This window comes from Chrysochloris asiatica, unplaced genomic scaffold (assembly GCF_000296735.1).
Source record: "Chrysochloris asiatica unplaced genomic scaffold, ChrAsi1.0 scaffold00016, whole genome shotgun sequence".
Taxonomy (NCBI): Eukaryota; Metazoa; Chordata; class Mammalia; order Afrosoricida; family Chrysochloridae; genus Chrysochloris; species Chrysochloris asiatica.
Window position 1 is genome coordinate 14,406,358 of NW_006408534.1, and position 17,860 is coordinate 14,424,217.

The window sequence follows — 17,860 nt, forward strand, 5'->3', positions numbered from 1 at the left end:
GTAATAATGGGCACTCACTCAGTCATCATCCAGGAATTCTATTCATGAAGTGCAGGGCCCACCAAGGGGAGAGATTCTGAAGCAGATCTCTAGTCCAAGGAGGAGGTCTAACATGAAGGCAGATTAGCAAGAACCAATGCAGAAACCAGTGCTGGGAATCATATCATAAGGGTGGATGTAGGTGGGATCAGGTTGGGACTTGGAGGGGCTACATGAAAGCCCTGTGATCTTGACTAATACATAGATGCCAGACCTGATTGGCAGCTCAAATTCTGCTTGACAATGTTTGTTGTTGTTGTTAAGTACAATAGAGTAGGTTCCGACTCAAAGTGACCCTGCACAGGATTTCCGAGGTTGTACAACTTTACGGGAGCAGAAAGCCTCATCTTTCTCCCGCGGAACAGCTGATAGTTTACAACTGCCAACCTTGAGGTTACCAGCCCGATTTGTAACCACTATGCTACCAGAGCTCCTTTGACAATGTTTAGATAGGTTCAAGATTTGGGTAAGGTGGAGCTTTTGAATGAGTTACATGTGGGCCTAGGTGTGGTAACTGGGTAAGGCAGAGGTTGAGTAGACAAAGAATTCTATTTAGAACCAGGGGTCATCTTAAAAATCACTCAGTGGCACAAAAGAGTATGTTGTAAAAGAGAAGACTACACCTCTATGAGATTATCTCAGAGAAATAGTGAATAATAAATAAATTGTTGTTGTTGTTAAGTGCCTTTGAGTCAGTTCCAACCTATAGAGACCCTGTACAGGGTTTCCGAGGGTGTAAATCTTTACGGGAGTAGAAAGCCTCATCTTTCTCCCGCGGAGCGACTGGTAGTTTCGAACCGCTGACCTTAAGGTTCACCAGCCCGATTCGTAACCACTACACTACCAGAGGGGAGCTTTAACTGTTTATTAAATTGCAAATGTAAAAACATAATAACAATTACTTCCTACCTATGAGGTCTAATAAAAGTGTTTCCAAAAGAAAAAGGGGTTTCCATTATTTATTGCTGGAAGTTTTAAGTGGTATAACCCATTAGGAAGGTAATTAGACAATGTGTGTTCAAGGTACACAAAATGTTTATAAGCCAGTCTCCACTCCTGAAATTTCATTCTAAAACAATCTCTAAAAGCAGGGCTTGGGAACTAGTTTGAGCCAGTTGTCTTGGCTGACAAAGCAAAACTGGAACAGACCCAAATTCTTAAAATTTGAGTGATCCAGAACACTAACCAGAACAGCAAGAATTAGAGGTCAAAGCCCTGGAATTGGAGACTTGCAATAGGCGAAGTGAGCTCTTTCAGGAGACTGAAGTGTGACATTGTGTCACAAGACTAGAGAGCAACAAAATGGCGTGGTCGACTATACAATGTACATGTTGCCCTTGTTTCTAAGAGGAAGACTAAGTTTCTAGTAGGGCTTTGGCCCCTAATTTTTCCCATTCTGGTCAACAACACTCCAGTTCACCAATATTTTTTAAATGTGGGTATGTTCTGCTATTGATTTGTTGGCCTTGACTGAATCAGGCTGAAGCAGTTAGAAGTCCTATCTAAGAGAAGGAGAAAATTATATGCAAAGGATGTTTATTGCAAACATTGCAAATAACCTAAATATCTGAAAATAAGGTTAGTTAATTAAATGATAATTTGTATCCTCTAAATATTATCATTACAACTATAATATATTATGCAAATAACAGAACGTGCTTGAGATATTAGATAAAATAGAAATTGCAGAATATTAATACCATGATTATAAATGAAAAAATCATGTGTGTATATGAAAAAATCTGGAAAAACAGGGAAACAAAAGCTAATTAGTTATAGGGGGAAGTGTGTGAAGTTTTTTTTTTTTTTTTTTTTTTTTCTTTTTGTTTTATCTCTGTGATTATTTTGATGTTTATGTGATTTTTTTTCCTAAATGGAAGGAAAGACAATACAAAGTTAAAATGTGCCCCAGAGTCCCTTAGTAAACTGTTCAGTATTTGATCCAGTACCAGCTCCTGAGATAACGAATTCCATGAAAGTACCTCTGTAAACAATAGAATTTCCTTTTATTTGTCCTTAAAATTGCTGCTTTAAGAACTCAAGGTGTAAAAAACAAAAACAAGGTGTAGGCTCTTGTGTACCGAGATTGAAAAGTCTGGAATTTTTTTTCTTCACACCTTTTGTGACTGTGCAGTTTTCAGGCCTATTCTTTTATTTAACCTTTCTTTGTCTTTGTAGACTATAGAGTCCTATTTTTTTTTTTTTTAAGTCTCTTAGAATAGCCCTTGGATGGTTTTAGCTGTCCTCTAGATCTTTCTCTCTCCTTTCTGTCTCTGGAGACACCGTGTTCAGAACTATAATGCACATTCTAGATTCAGCTACTTCCTGGTTTTATGCAAGGGTATATTGTATTTTCTGTCATGCTTCCAAAAATCCTTCACGATGGTGCCCGGACAGATGCTATTGGTGTTTTTGATTTTATTTTTGTTTTAAACTGTGGCAGCATATAAAGCTAATGTCTTTGGGGAACTGTAAAGAAGTGCTCTCTCCCCCACCCCCTGGTTTTTTTGTTTTTTGTTTTTGTACTTATCGCTGATTGGTCCCAGCTTTGATTTAATGAGTAGAGATTTAGGATTGCTTTTCCCTAAAATGTAAGACTGTAATTAAGCTTTAACTACCATTTTTTGGTCAGCTCCCATGACGTAGTAATTCTCTTGCACTTTGACACCTGAGAGCATCTGGGGGCATCTGTGCAGTGGGTAATTTCACTGGTGTGATGCACTCTTGCACAAGTATCAATGGTGACAATCCTGTTGTTTAACCCTTGAACATTTTTCCATATAGAGAAATGCCTCTTTATTTCTGTTTCCTTTGCTTATTATGAGAAAACTCTTCCCCTTTTTCTGGATCCTTACCACACATGTAACTTTGAATAACCTCGGGTGAGGAACCTTGCCAGGAGCTTTATAATGACTCAAGTCCTAGCCACTGGCTCCCCCATGTGCTATAATAACCTATTTTGTCCCTGAAAGAATTCTCGGGGATTAGTCAGACATGATTTCCTTTTGCTGGAAGCTAATTGTTTTTCCTTCAGTGGGTTATATTTCCTAAAACATTCAACATGTCTGTAGGAGAAAGACTACAGACTTTGGATCTAGGTAGACCTGGGTCTGGATCCTCCATGAAAATTAATTACTATGATGTGACCTTGGATAGGTTAACTTCTCTGAGCCTGCGTCTGAAAAATGGTATTAACAGTATGCCCCTTCGAGCATTTCTTTTCAGATTTGAATGCTCATACTAATCACCTAGGGGTCTCGTTACAGTGCAGATTCTGATTCACTGGACCTGGGTGGGGCTTGAACTTCAGAGTTTTAAACACACTCCCAGGTGATACCAATTCTGGTCACCTCAAAAAAGCAGGGATTTGCTAATATGACTGCACACTACAATCACTTTGTTGTTGTGAAGTGCCGTCGAGTCACTTCTGACTCACAGTGACCCTGTATAGGATTTCCAAGGAGCGGCCAGGTGGGTTTGAACTGACAACCTTTTAGTTAGCAGTCCAGTGCTTATCCTATAGTGCCACACCAGGACTCCACACAATCACTTTGTTGTTGTTAAGTGCCATGGAATCCATTCCAATTCATAGCGACCCTGTATAGGGTTTCCGAGGAGTGGCTGGTGAGTTTGAATTACAGACCTTGTGGTCCAGTGCTTATCTTATAGTGCCACACAATCACTTAGGAAACATTAAAAAATACTGATACTAACACCTCGCCACCTTTCCCTTCCCTCCCTCCCCACTCCTTTTCAGGTTCCAATTTAATTAGCACAGAAATGCCTGGGCACTAGGGCTTGTGAAGACTCCCAGGTGATTCTAATATACATTAAAGATGTTTGAGACCCACTGCTAAAAGGTTATTTTTAAGATTAAATGTAAAGCACCTAAGAAAATAATAGTTTTCCTCCTCTTGGTTATCTGCCCTGTGCTTCTGTCTACCTCAGTTCCCCAGTCTTATTTAAATCAGGCAGGGAATATCAGAGTATTCATTCTTCAGCGGTCCTGGTGGTACAGTGGTTAACTGCTCAGCTTGGAAACCCTATCCACTTAACAGCAATGAGTTTGGGTTTTTTAGTCTTATATTCCATTACCCCATTTCTTCCTTATTAGTTTCCTCTGGTGTATCTGGTGGGAGTTCTCATAGTCGTAGCTATGAGGGAAGGGACAAAAGTGACTCTAATATGCAGCATATTAGAGCTGCTACGGCTCTGTGAGTTAATGTGCTGGACTGCAAAGTTAGTTTGTACCACAAAGTCGGCGGTTCAAGGTTGCCAGCCACTCCTCGGACACCCTATACAGGGTCACTTTAGGTTGGAACTGACTCGATATTTAACGTTGATATTTAACAACATCTTAATTTTCTAAGTTTGCTATAACAAAGGACTACAAACTGCGTGACTTATGAGAACAGAAATGTATTGTCTCACAGTTCTTGAGGTGAAAAGTCTGAAAACAGGGCGTCAGTTGCGTTGGTGAGGGGTCGGAGGGACAGTTTATTCTATGCTGCTCTTCTTGTTTCTGGTGACAGCTGGTGATCGTTGGCCTCTCTGACTCCAAATCTCTGCTTCCATCTTCTCATGGCGTCTTCTCTTTTTGTGCCTTTTTCCCTTTTATAAGGACACCAGTCATATGGGATTAGGACCCTCCCTACTGTTGTTTTTAAGTGCCATGAAGTTGCTTATGACTCATAGCCACCCTGTATAGAGTTTCCAAGGATCGGCTGGTGAGTTTGAACCACTGAGCTTGTGGTTCAAAGCGACCTGGCAGTCTAATCCTATATCCCACAGCGCCATACTGGGACTCCTATGGTAGTGCGACCTTTTTTGTGTGTGAACATTTAAATTGTGCTTTTGGTTAAAGCTTGCATAGCAAATCAGTGATTCATACACACATTGTCCCATGACATTGGTTGCAATCCCTGCAGTGAGTCAGCTTTCTCCCCATTTCCTCCCTGGATTCCCTGTTTTCCATTCATCCCGTATCTCGCTTCCTCCCTGCCTTAACATCTTTGGTTTTGGGCAAATGTTGCCCTCTTGGCTGCAAACAGTTGGTTGGTCTAAGGAGCTTAGTATTCCATTGTTTATCCATGTATCCATTAATGGATATTTAGGCTGTTGCCATCTTTTTGCTGTTGTGATGGCCAGGGGTGTGCATATGGCTATTTGTATCACAACTCTTAATTCTTTAGGCTACATATCTAGGAGTGGGATTGCTGGAGTACCTGGTATTTATGTTTCTAGCTTTTTAAGGAAGCATCTTACAGTTTTCCACTCTATAGTGGTTGTGCCAATTTACAGTCCCACCAGCAGTGCTTGTAAAAGTTCTCACCTCCCCACAGCCTCACCAGCACTTGTTCTTTGTGTTTTTTTGATCATTGCCATTATTACAGGGATGAGATGCTGTCTCATTCTAGTTTTGATGTATATTTTGCCTAAACTGGTTTATGATTGCTAGCATTTTTTCATGTGCTTATTGGTTACCTGACGTCTTCTTTGGTGAAATGTCTGTTCATGCCCTCTGTACATTTTAAAATAGATTGTTGGTCTTTTTGTTGTTGAGATGTTGAAGTTTTATATAAATTTTAGAGATTGAGCCCTTGTATGGATTGCATCTCACTGTAAAGAAAACAAAAATCCTCACCACTGGACCCATAAACAACATTTTTATCAATGGAGAAAAGATAGAAGTTGTCGAAGACTTCATTCTTCTTGGATCAACTGTCAACACTCATGGAAGCAGCAGTCAAGAACTCAAATGACATATTGCATTAGACAAATCTGCTGCACAAGAACTCTTTAGAGTGTTGAAGAGAAAAAATGTCATCTTGAGGACTAAGGTACGCCTGACCCAAGTCATGGTGTTTTCAATAACTGATATGCATGTGAAAGCTGGACAGTGAATAAGGAAGACCATAGAAGAATTGATGCATTTGAGCTATGATGGTGGAGGAAAATATTGAAAGTACCATGGGCTGCCAAAAGAACAAACAGATCTGGGTTGGAAAAAGTACAGCCAGAGTGCTCCTTGGAGGCCAAGATGGCCAGACTTCATCTCTCATACTTCGGACATATTGTCAGGAGGGACCAGTCACTGGAGAAGGATATCATGTTTGGTAAGGTGGCAGGGTCAGAGAAAAAGAGGAAGATCCCCAGTGATATGGCTTGGCAAAGTGGCAGCATCAGTGGGCTAAAGCATGGCAACAACTGTAAGGTAGCTCAGAACTGGGCAATGTTTTGTTCCATTGTGCATAGGATTGCTATGGCTTGGTACCAGCTCGATGGTACCTAACAAAATAGATTCTCCTTTCACACTTTTGATGAAATATTTTGATTCTCCCCCTGGTCGTCAGCACACAGCCCCCTCTCCCTCTCTGAGTCTAAAGTCCCCAGCTGCTCCATCTCTCCACATCATCTTCTCTGCCTCCATCTCTGGCATCACTACTTCTCTGGGTAGAGTCCCGCTCTCCGCTCTTCTCCCTTCATGGTCCCATTAAGGGAGTATTTATAAGCATTTAATTTAATTTTTTTTTTTTTTTTAGTTTCAATTTTGTTTGATAGTCACAAACCTAGGGACCCTAATTTATCTTAGGGTCCTTAGGTTTATTCCTATGTTTTTTGTTTCTTCAATGAATTTTATAGTTTTATGTTTTACATTTAGGTCTTTAATCCATTTTGAGTTCCTTCTTGTGTTTGGTATGAAGTATGGATCCTGTTTTATTTTTCTACAAGTAGCTATACAGTTATGCCAGCACCATTTATCAAAGAGATGGTCTCTTCCCCCATTTAATGGACTTCATCCCTTTGTCAAAGATGTTGTTAAATACCGTGGAGTCGGTTCCAACTCATAGCAATGCTGTACAAGGTTTCCAGGGCTGTAAATCTTTACGGGAGCAGAAAGCCTAATCTTTCTCTCTCAGAATGGCTGATAGTTTCAAACTGCTGACTTTGAGGTTAGCAGCCCAATTTGTAACCACTACACTACCAGTCAAAGATGTAGTACAAAAGAACACCCACACTTACAGACAATACCCACTTGACCTGGCTTCAATGGCTAGATGATCAGAGCTCAGCCAGAAGAAGAAAGAAAAGGTAAAAAAGAATAATCTGATACAATTTGATGAACTTGACCTACACCTATGGATGCAGTATCTCAAAAGGGGGAACAAATCTTTACAGCAAGGATCATTCCCACCCCCTCCATACACAGAGTAGACAGGGATGGGCAACTTGAACTTGGTCTACCCAAAGTGGGAGGGCTACAAAGGCAAGAAGTGACTGGCTTATAAACTTTCAAGAGGAACCTAGATCCAGAGGGCGTGGAGGAAAGTAGAGTCTCCACTGAGTAGTATACAATCTGTCTAGGTGGGGCTGATGAAATGAGATTCGGATAGGTCTCTTGTGATAAAGTAGCGATAATTGTTATCAGGACTGATTGGAAATGTAAAGGTAGACGTTTTGTAGCAAAAGGAGGGGAGTGATTAACTTTGCAGTCTAGGATCGGAGGTCCCTAGGACCATCAACGGAGAAGAGCCGAGAGTGGGACCCTACCCAGAAAAGCAGCGACTCCAGAGATGGAGGAAGAGACAATGATGTGGAGAGATGGAGCAGCTAGGGACTTTAGACCTAGAGAAGGAGAGGGACTGTGTGCTGATGACCGGGGGACAGGCTTTTAGGCTATACCCTTTGCTTGGTTGATGATGCATGGAGGGGATTGTAACCATGACAATGAAATGATATACAATAGGATGAATGTAAAACTAATGATCTCCCATGTAAACTATCGCATAATTCACAATAAAACATTAAAAAAAAAAAGAAAATATAGTATGACCTTATGTTGAGTCAGCTGATAACATTTTCACAGGCCTTATTTCTAGATCTCATATTCTAAATCAGGGGTTAGGACTCCAACACATCTTTTTGGAGGATACAATTCAATCCATGACAGATGGCAAAGAATGAAGAAGCATAGACTTATATAAAACACTGAGGGAAGTGCAGGGACTCAGGGCTGAAGTGGACAAGTATGTCCCAGAATGGGAGATCAGATCAAATCCTAAATCCTCCTAATAATTCATTGCACAGCAGTTAAAGGGATTAGCTATCCTTGATCCACAACAAAAGAGTCCTGCCGTGTCTTTTCTCTCATTGTTTCCTCTTTGCACCCACCTTGTCCCCTCCCACCAGGTTTTCTCTGCTGCTCAGATCCCACTGCATTGTCCTTCTTGCTCTGGGCAGTGAGTGTGAAGGAGTTGAAGGAGAGGAAGCTGGGACAAAGAACTCTGTGACTTTTCTGGGAGAGAGATCCCAGAGAAAGGACCTAGAGCTCTCCCTCCCCCCTCACAATCTCCTTCCCCCACCAAAGACTCAGTTCATCAAACACTTATCATGTGCCAAGCACTATGCTAGGTCTCCAGGACACTGAGATATTAATAAAACATGATTCTTGCCCTGAAGGAATTCACAGGATAAATAATGGTCATATTATGTGAATTTAGTAGGAATATGTCCTAATTATATGGAGGATCACAGGAGGCCATGTGCAGCTGTAAGGGGATCAGGGGAAACTTCCCAAGATGCTAGAGCTGGGTCTTGCATGAGGCACTGGGAGAAGCCCAGAGTTGTGAAATAACAGCACGAATTCACTGGAGCTGGAATTCATTGGGGAAAAGCTGGAGCGCACAGCATACGTGGTGTGAGTGGAGGTGAGGAGGCAGCTTTGCTGTTGTGCTGCAGACTTCAGACGTTCTCTTACAAGGAACGGAAGCCCCTTAAATGAATTGAGGTTCAGACTTGTGTTTTTGGTGACTCCCCCTGGGTATGATGTGAAGGACAGATGGATGGGGGAACATTGAACATGGCTCTGCCTGGCCTCTGAGGCTGCATGGGGCTAACATAAGGCTTTCATGTCTCTGACAGACCCCATTTTGTTTAGTGTCAGCTGGCACACCCTCACATATGTCAACCTCCAGAAAATGATCCTTAGCCTCTATTATCTTTGTCCTCGATAACAAGGCTCTCATAGGTGGTGCAGGGGTCCCCTGCTCCCCCAGTCTGACAATACCCCCTGCTTTGAGATCCCTCAGCTAAGTCAACTGTTTCTACTGGGGAAAAAATTCCACTGGGGAGGCAGCCAGTTTCTTCCAGTGGCTAAAGGTGATTTCAACCTTTAGGGGAGCCTCTGATGAGATCAGGACAGCCAGGGTGGGACAGCCATCTCTTACTTGTTTTTGTCATTAGCTGTGGAGGCATCTGCTGCCAACTCATGGAAAGCTCATGCACAATGGAGCAAAACACTGCCCTGTCCTGTGCCATCTCCTTGATCAGCTATGGATCGGGGCATTGTGATCCATAGGGTTTTCATTGGCTGGTATCTGAAGTAGATCTCCATGCCTTTCTTCCTAGTTTGTCTTAGTCTGGAAGCTCTGCTGAAACTTGTTTGGCATCATGACAACACACAAGTCTCCACTGACAGATGAGTAGTGGCATTGCATGAGATGCACTGGCCAAGAATCGAACTTGCACGTGAAGTGAGACTTCTACTATGGAGCCACCACTGCCTCATACCCTCCTATTAGTACTGGTGATGATGCATTTGAGACAGTCACAGTTTATACAATTCCAATTTATGTAGGTTTCAGATTCAACAAACACTGGGCCAGGGACTTTCCACATGGCTGACAGACTTCAAGTATAGGCTCAGGGAGTGTTACCTCATTTCTTCATCACTTATTAACGGCACAACATTAGGCTAGTTACTGTTTCTACATTTGTCTAATGGGGCGAGTAATAGTACCTCTTTCACAGGGTGAGGAAGGAGGTAATGTCTGTGAAGGGCTTAGTTCAGCACTCAGCAAATGTTTGCTGTCCTTCCAGAAATGTAGACGGTGTGCTCCAATATTATAGCTGTGAGAACTGAAGGGACTACATTGCCCAAGGCCTCACAGTTAGTGAACAGAACCCAAGTCACTCTGGCCATTTCCCAAGGTGCTGCTTCTGGCCACATATTTGCCCCCTGTTGCCACAGTCTTCTCTGTCTGACTTATCTGCTTTCCATGCCATGAAAGGATGAGACTCTTGTTTGCTGCCTGAGTCAGGAACCAGTCATCTAAAGCTGCCCAGTGACTGTATCTTCCCGGTCCCTCCTGGTTACCAGCTGGTCTTAATTAGCAGTACCTTGCTCCCGGCATGGTGAACGAAACTTCTCTCTGTATCCCAACAAACAGATCAGGGACCTGCCATCCTGATGACAGTGGGAAGCCTTGTATGGGACCCACGAGGCTGGAGGAGAAATAGTCATTCTCACTGAGGGACATGATGATACCATCTGGGATGTATGAGGGGGCTTCAAAAAGTTCTTGGAAAAAGGGGATTATAAGAGAGTGGGATTTTTTCATGACTGTTTTTAAGTCTCCATGTATCTGTGTCCACTCCTGGAAGGACCATAGAGCAGGGAAGCAAAACCTTCCAAGCTGGCAATGCTGTGGGCCTTTGAGTAGCCCTTCTCTTTCCCCTCTGTGTTTTCAGGCTATGGAGAGCAAGCTGCTCATTGGAGGCAGGAACATCATGGATCACACCAACGAGCAGCAGAAGATGTTGGAACTGAAGAGGCAGGAGATTGCTGAGCAGGTGGGGCTGCCAGGCTTCCAGTTCCTGGAGACACGTGGCCTTAAAGTCTTGTCTTGAGATCAGAGACAGAAAGGATCCCTGGCTCTCCAGAGCGGAACCTAAAACATAACCCCCTAGATCCCATGGGTCGACCCCTGACTAGAGGCCTGTATCTGGCAGGAGCATTGCAGGCTGGTAGGGAGAGGAAATGGTAGTTTTCCATAATGTTGGTTTCCACAAAGTATCTGGAATGAACTGCTGGGCCTTCCACAGACTATGAGCTCTTGCCAACTGTAAGACTGTTTCCTAAACCAAGAGCCACAATTTCGTGGTTTTAGCAGTCAACCACAACACCAGCTGAGGAGAGGTAGCAAGTGGGGCTGTATATGGGGCTGACACCTCTGGGGCATGCCAGTCATGAGGGTTGGGCCTCTATCCTTAACAGAGCAATGCCTGGCAAAGGCAGGGCCATACCAGAGAAGGAGGAAGCGCTCACAGAGGTTTCACTCAGGATTGGTTAAGAGCAGTGGGCATGGACCATTGGAAGCCCTCCCCACCCCTGAGCTCCCTCAGCCCTCCCCCAGCACTACCTGCTCTACTGAGGCCCTATGCCCTGTCTTGGCCTAGAAACGCCGAGAGCGGGAAATGCAGCAGGAGATGATGCTCCGAGATGAGGAGACCATGGAGCTCCGGGGCACCTACACATCCCTGCAGCAGGAGGTGGAGGTCAAAACCAAGAAACTCAAGAAGGTGAGATGTCTCAACACGACAGGCCCAGAGTGTGCTAATGGCCCAGCAGCCTCTGCCCACTCTGCCTGAAATGCTGAACCCCCAAGCTACATACCTGGGGCTACTGGGATGAGGAGTTGTTGTTGTTAAGTGCCGTTGAGTCAGTTCCAACCCACAGAGACCCTGTATAGGGTTTCCAAGGAGCAGCTGGTGAGCTTGAACCACTGACCTTGTAGTTCAAACAGCTTTGCAAGTCAGGCGCATTAATGCCCAGCACCATACCAGGAGGAGGAGTAGGGCTCTGCTAATGGGGGTGAGGGGGACAGAAGTTTTTCTGCTGGCCACAGCTGAGCCTGATAGGTTGGGAATGCTTGTTACTTCCAGTCTCCATGGTTGCCATCCTCCTGGTCTTGAGAAACTTCCCCTTAACAGTATGGTCACTGAGCTACAACTGAGATGCCTGGGCTGGAGCATGGACAGGGGAGTGGAGGGCCGAGGAGGCTTGAGGAGAAAACCCCAGCCTGGGGATGCTCAGGAAGGAAGCTCAGAGACCCTTGATGGCATGTCATCTGGTCAGCAGGACCCTGGAAAATTCATGCCTGTGAGATAAAAGTTGAGGGCAAGGAGTGGCAGGTTTCAGGTTGGGTTCTGGCCATGCCAGGTAGAGGGCATGACTCTCAGTGGGTCCCAAGTGAAAACAGGCTGAGTGATGCCCTCCACACCCCACTTTTGAGAGGACCACTCACATCCCATCCCGGGACTTCCTGAGTCCTAGGTCTCTGAATGAGTCTTGATAGTTGGGTCCTGATTCTAGCTTTGCTATTTACTAGTTGTGTACCTTTGAGCAAGTCTGGGCTTCAGTTTCCTCCTCTACAAAAAAGAGCACATTAGACCAAAAAGCCCCTCGGGTTCTCCCAGTCCCAGCATTACAAAATTCCCTGGTGCTGGAAGCATCTAAGAGGTAATAGTCACAAGGAGCAGGGCAACCTGGAACCCTTGAAACAGCCCTGCTTGATTCCATATGGGAGAGCAAGGAGGGAGGTTCAGACTTGGCCCCACGCTTTTTCCTGGGATGAGCTGGTGGCCCCTGAGTCTACAGCCTTGAGACCCAAGCTGGGTGGCTGAGCCTCCTGGCCACACAGTGCAGCCTCTGAGCCTCGCCTATCTCCACCAGCTCTATGCCAAGCTGCAGGCGGTGAAGGCGGAGATCCAGGACCAGCATGACGAGTACATCCGTGTGCGGCAGGACCTGGAGGAGGCGCAAAATGAGCAGACCCGGGAACTCAAACTCAAGTATGCCCCCTTCTCTTCCTGTTGAGGTCCCTCACAGCCATCCCTCATTCCCCAGGCTGTTTCCCCAACACACTCCTTCCTGAATGCCTCAGTCGAGCTATCTACTTGTCCATGAGTCCATATGTCAGGAATAAGACATATCTGAGGGATAAGGGATAGGCCCTAGTTCTCGAGTTTCTTCTGCCTCCTCTCCTTCTTTCTCCTTCTTCTCCTCTGCATGTATTTGATGAACACTGCCCGCATAAATGCATGCTGGGTGCTAGCCAAAACTGATCTCTGAGGCCCTGCATTCATTCTTGCATTTTTTTTTAAAAAGTGGTGCTGTGGAGTCAAACTCATAGTGTGACCTACAGAACAGAGAAGAGCTGCTCTTTAAGGTTTCTAAGGCTGTAATCTTTAGGGGAAAAGGAGCCCTGGTGGTGTAGTGGGTTACGCATTAGGCTGCTAACCACACGGTCAGCAGGTTGAGTCCACTAGCCGCTCTATGGGAGAAAGGCTTTCTGCTCCTGTAAAGATTTATGGCTTTGGAAACTCTACATAATCAGAATTGACTCAGTGGCAGTGGGTTAATCTTTAAGGATAATCTTTGCACTTGTTGCTAAGTGATGTCTAGTAAGTTCCAACCCATAACAACCCTGTATAAGGTTTCCGAGAAGCAACTGGTGAGCTTGAACCGCCAACCTTGCAGTTCAAACCAACTTTGCAGTCCAGCGCATCAATCCACAGCACCACCCCAGGACTTTGCACTAGAAGTAGTGATTTTCCTGCTTCATTATTTTTGTAGGGATATCCCCCCACCCCCAACCTCCTTGGCTTTCCTTCCTTCTCCTCCTCTTTTCCCTCTGCCTCTGCTTGCTGTTTCTAATCTGTCACCTTCTTCTATACCGTGTCACCTTGCATTTCCAATTGCCCATGCTTCCCTCATTCCTACTCTCAGGTACCTAATCATTGAGAACTTCATCCCCCCTGAAGAGAAGAACAAGATCATGAACCGGCTTTTCCTGGACTGTGAGGAGGAGCAGTGGAAATTCCAGCCACTTGTACCAGCTGGAGTGTGAGTCTGTTTACCCAGTTGTCTGGGCCTAGGGACTCTCAGTAGGGAATAGCTCGGGCTTGAGGCCCTGCTTGAGGAAAAACACAGGTGTTTTGTAAATTGGAAGGGGGTTATTGAGATTGGGACAGATGGAAGAGTAATTTCTCAGGACCTAATTTGGAATCCCTGAATGTTAACACACTCAGCTTCTGACTGTTCAAATTCTTCCAGAGGTGCCTCTGAAGAAAAGCCTGGAAATCTATTTCCATAATATCAGCCATTGGAAACTCTATGGAGCACAGTTCTACTCTGGTGCACATGAGGTCACCATGAGTCAGAATTCACTCCGAAGCAATGGGTTTTGGTTTTAATTTAATTTGTAGAGGCCTCCATGAAGGAAGAGTGTTCTGGAAAGAAAACAAAATGATTTATTGGCCTGGGATGCTTAATATCCTGAGGTGCTTTAGGACCTCCTCTCTTGGCGATCCTGGAGAATGCTAACACCTGGCCAGTTCTGATTAGTACTTACTTGTTGAGTGCCAAAGAGAAGCAATAACAATAGATAATATTTGCCAAGAATTTACTGTGTCCGGGCCCCGTCCTAATCTCTGTAGCAGATGATAAAAGAGATCCAGTCAGACCTTACAGTCCAATGGCAACTACAAACAATTATTCAGATCATGAATTGATCCAGGTGTGGTCCAATCTCCATCACCTCGCTTGACTTCGTGATTCAGCATTTGCACCTGTTTCTGTATCATAACCCATTTGTAGCGTTTACTGCTGTTAAACTGGTTGTACAGCACCCTCTGCTGGTGGCTGAAGACCCAGACTGGATATTCAAACCTCACCAGCCCAACCACACTGGCCCTCAATTGCAATCTGTCTATAGAGGTGCTTAGGAGGCTGGACACTAATGCATTTCTGCAGGGATTATTTTGCTCTCTCTGACCTAGGAATGTTAATACCAAGATGTGACAGGAGTTTTCAAAGCTGGGTGGCAAACTCACTGGAATATCAGATTCCTACTTAATTTGGCTTCTGTCTGAAAGACCTATCTAAATCCAAGGTGAATTAGATTTTTGTCACCATTTTTGTAAGTAACAAGTTTGTAGGTATAGGAGATCTTCAGTGATGTCTCCTTGGATATATAATCCATACTTTCCATCTAAGTAGAGACCTTTACAACATCTAACACGGAGATTCACCACCCTCGCTGCAATTAGAATTGGTCTCCAAGAGTCTGATTTCTGATTTAAAGGGTTTTGGTTGAATCTCAGGCCTTAATTTGTTTCTTTCTTCTAAAGCTTCCAGGTGTTTCTGCAATAAAGCCAGGCATCGGAACTACCACTACAGTGCCGTCTGCTGGAGCAGACGTTGGCGAGGCTTCTGCACCATAGGGTTATTTTGTGCTTAGTTTCTGAGTTGAAAGATTGCAATTGGAAGGGTTTCATTACACTGGATGCAGCTGTGACATCAACATGTTCACTAGAGACCAAGACCCAGACTGAGAGAGACTCTCAGAAGGCAAACATTTACTAACTTTTTATTTGAAACATAAATTTTGCAGGAATAGTACCAAAACTTCTTCTATACCCTTCAAAAACAAATTTACCAGTTGTTAACATTTTGCCACATTTTGCTTTATTAATTTCTATCTCTCATTTCCCCCTTTCCTCCATCTCCTCCCTCCCTTAAACACATGAGATTAAGTTGTAAACATTCTGACCTTTTACCTGTATTCCTTAAGAAGGAGGACATTCAGTTATGTAGCCACATTGTTGTTGTTGTTGTTAGGTGCCATTGAGTCAGTACTGAATCTTAGTGACCCTATGTACAACAGAACAAAACACTGCCTGGTCCTGAACTAGCCTCACTATTGTTGCCATGCTTGATTGAGCCCATTGATGCTGCCACTTTGCCAATTCATCTTGCTGGAGGGGTCTTTCTCTTTTTCTCTGACCCTCCACCTTATCAAACATGATATCCTTCTCTAGCAACTTGTCCCTCCTGACAATATGTCCGAAGTATGAGAGACAAAGCTTGGCCATCTTGGCCTCCAAGGAGCACTCTGGCTGCACTTCTTCCAATACAGATCTGTTGGTTCTTTTGGCAGCCCATGGCACTTTCAATATTCTCCTCAACCATAATAACTCAAAAGCATCAATTCTTCTATGGTCTTCCTTATTCACTGTCCAGCTTTCACATGCATATGAGGTTATTGAAAACACCATGGCTTGGGTCAGGGGTACCTTAGCTTGAGAAAGCTGACATCTTCGCAATTGAACACTTTAAAAAGGTCTTGTGCAGCAGGTTTGCCTAATGCAATATGTGGTTTGATTTCTTGACTGCTGCTTCCATGAATGTTGATAGTTGATCCAAGAAGAATGAAGTCCTTGACAAGTTCCATATTTTCTCTGTTGATAAGAATGTTATTTATTGGTTCATTGGTGAGGATTTTTGTTTTCTTTACACTGATATGCAATCCATTCCAAAGGCTGTGCTCTTTGATCTTCATCAGTAAATATTTTAAGTCCTCTTCACTTTCAGCAAGCAAAGTTGTATTATCTGCATATCACAGGTTGTTAATGAGTCTTCCTCCAATTCTGATGCCGTGGTTTTCTTAATATAATCCAGCTTCTCAGATTATTTGTTCAGCATACAGATTGAATAAGTATGGTACAAGACTACAACCCGTTGCACACCTGTCTTAATTTTAAACCATTCAGTGTACCCATGTTCAGTTCGAACAACTGCCTCTTGGTCCAGGTACAGATTCCTCATGAGCACAATTAAGTGTTCAGGAATACTCATACTTTGCAATGTTGTCCCTAGCTTTTCATGATCCATACAATCAAAAGCCTTTGCGTAGTCAATAAAGCACAGGTAAACATCTTTCTGGTATTCTCAGCTTTCAGCCAAGATCCATTGGACATCAGCAATGATATCCCTCATTCCACGGTCTCTTCTGAATCTGGCTTGAACCTCTTGGAGGTTCTCTGACAGTGTATGCTTGCAGCTGTTTCTGTATTACCTTTAGTAAAATTTTTACTCGCATGGGATATCAAAGAGATTATCCGATGACTTTTGCATTCCATTGGGTCACCTCTCTCTGGAATGGGCACAAATATGCATCTCTTCCAATCAGTTGGCCAGATAGTTGTCTTCCAAATTTCTTGGCATAGATGAGTGAGTGACTCCAGTGCCACCTCACTTTCTTGAAAAATTTTTATTTTCATTCCATTAATTCCTGGTGCCTTGTTCTTTGCCAATTCCTTCAATGCACTTTGGACTTCTTCCTTCAGTATCATTGGTTCATGATCATGTGCTATCTTGAAACGGTTGAACATTAACCATTTCCTTTTGGTACAGTGACTCTGTGTATTCCTTCCATCTCTTGATGTTTTCTGCATCATTCAATAATTTGCCCAGAGAATCCTTCAATAATGAAAGTTGAGGCTTGAATTTTTTCTTCAGTTCCCCCAGCTTGAGAAATACTGAGCATGTTCTTCCTTTTTGGTTTTCTGACTCCAGATCTTTGCACATTTTGTTGTAATATTTGACTTTGTCTTCTGGAGATGACCTTGAAATTTTCTGTTCCTCTCTTGGACCTCCTCATTTCTTCCATTTGCTTTAGCATCTCTACGCTGGAGAGCAAGTTTCAGTGTCTCTTCTGACATCCCATTTGATCTTTTCCTTCTTTCTTGTCTTCTTAATGACTTTTTGCTTTTTTCATGTATGGTGTTCTTCATGTCATCTCAATTCTTCTCATCTTCAGTCTTTAGTGTTTAATGTATCAAATCTGTTCTTCAGATGATCTCTATATTCAGGTGGGGTATATTTAAGGTCATATTTTGGCTCTCTTGGACTTGTTTTCATTTTCTTCAGCTTCAGTTTGAATTTGTATATGAGCAATTGATGGTCTGTTCCATAATCTGCCCCTGGCCTTGTTTTGACTGATACTATAGCGCTTCTCCATTGTCTCTTTCCGCAGATGTAGTCAAGTTGATTTCAGTGTATTCCATCTCATGAGGTCTATGTATATAATCATCTCTTACACTGTCTAAAGAAGGTGTTTGAAATGAACAAATCATTGATTTTGCAGAATTCTATCATGCAATCTCCAGCATAATTTCTGGAACCAAGGCCATATTT

The 17,860-nt window shown here is 43.5% G+C and overlaps 1 protein-coding gene across 1 annotated transcript in view; it reads left to right on the top strand.

Annotated features, from left to right (window-relative positions):
- The window catches only part of KIF3C (kinesin family member 3C), a 57,406-nt gene that overhangs the window by 24,352 nt on the left and 15,194 nt on the right, over positions 1–17,860 (top strand). The window contains exons 2-5 of the mRNA XM_006835226.1: positions 10,570–10,671; positions 11,278–11,400; positions 12,554–12,672; positions 13,610–13,726. Coding sequence (XP_006835289.1) covers positions 10,570–10,671; positions 11,278–11,400; positions 12,554–12,672; positions 13,610–13,726 — 461 coding nt within the window. The remainder of the gene's footprint in view (positions 1–10,569; positions 10,672–11,277; positions 11,401–12,553; positions 12,673–13,609; positions 13,727–17,860) is intronic.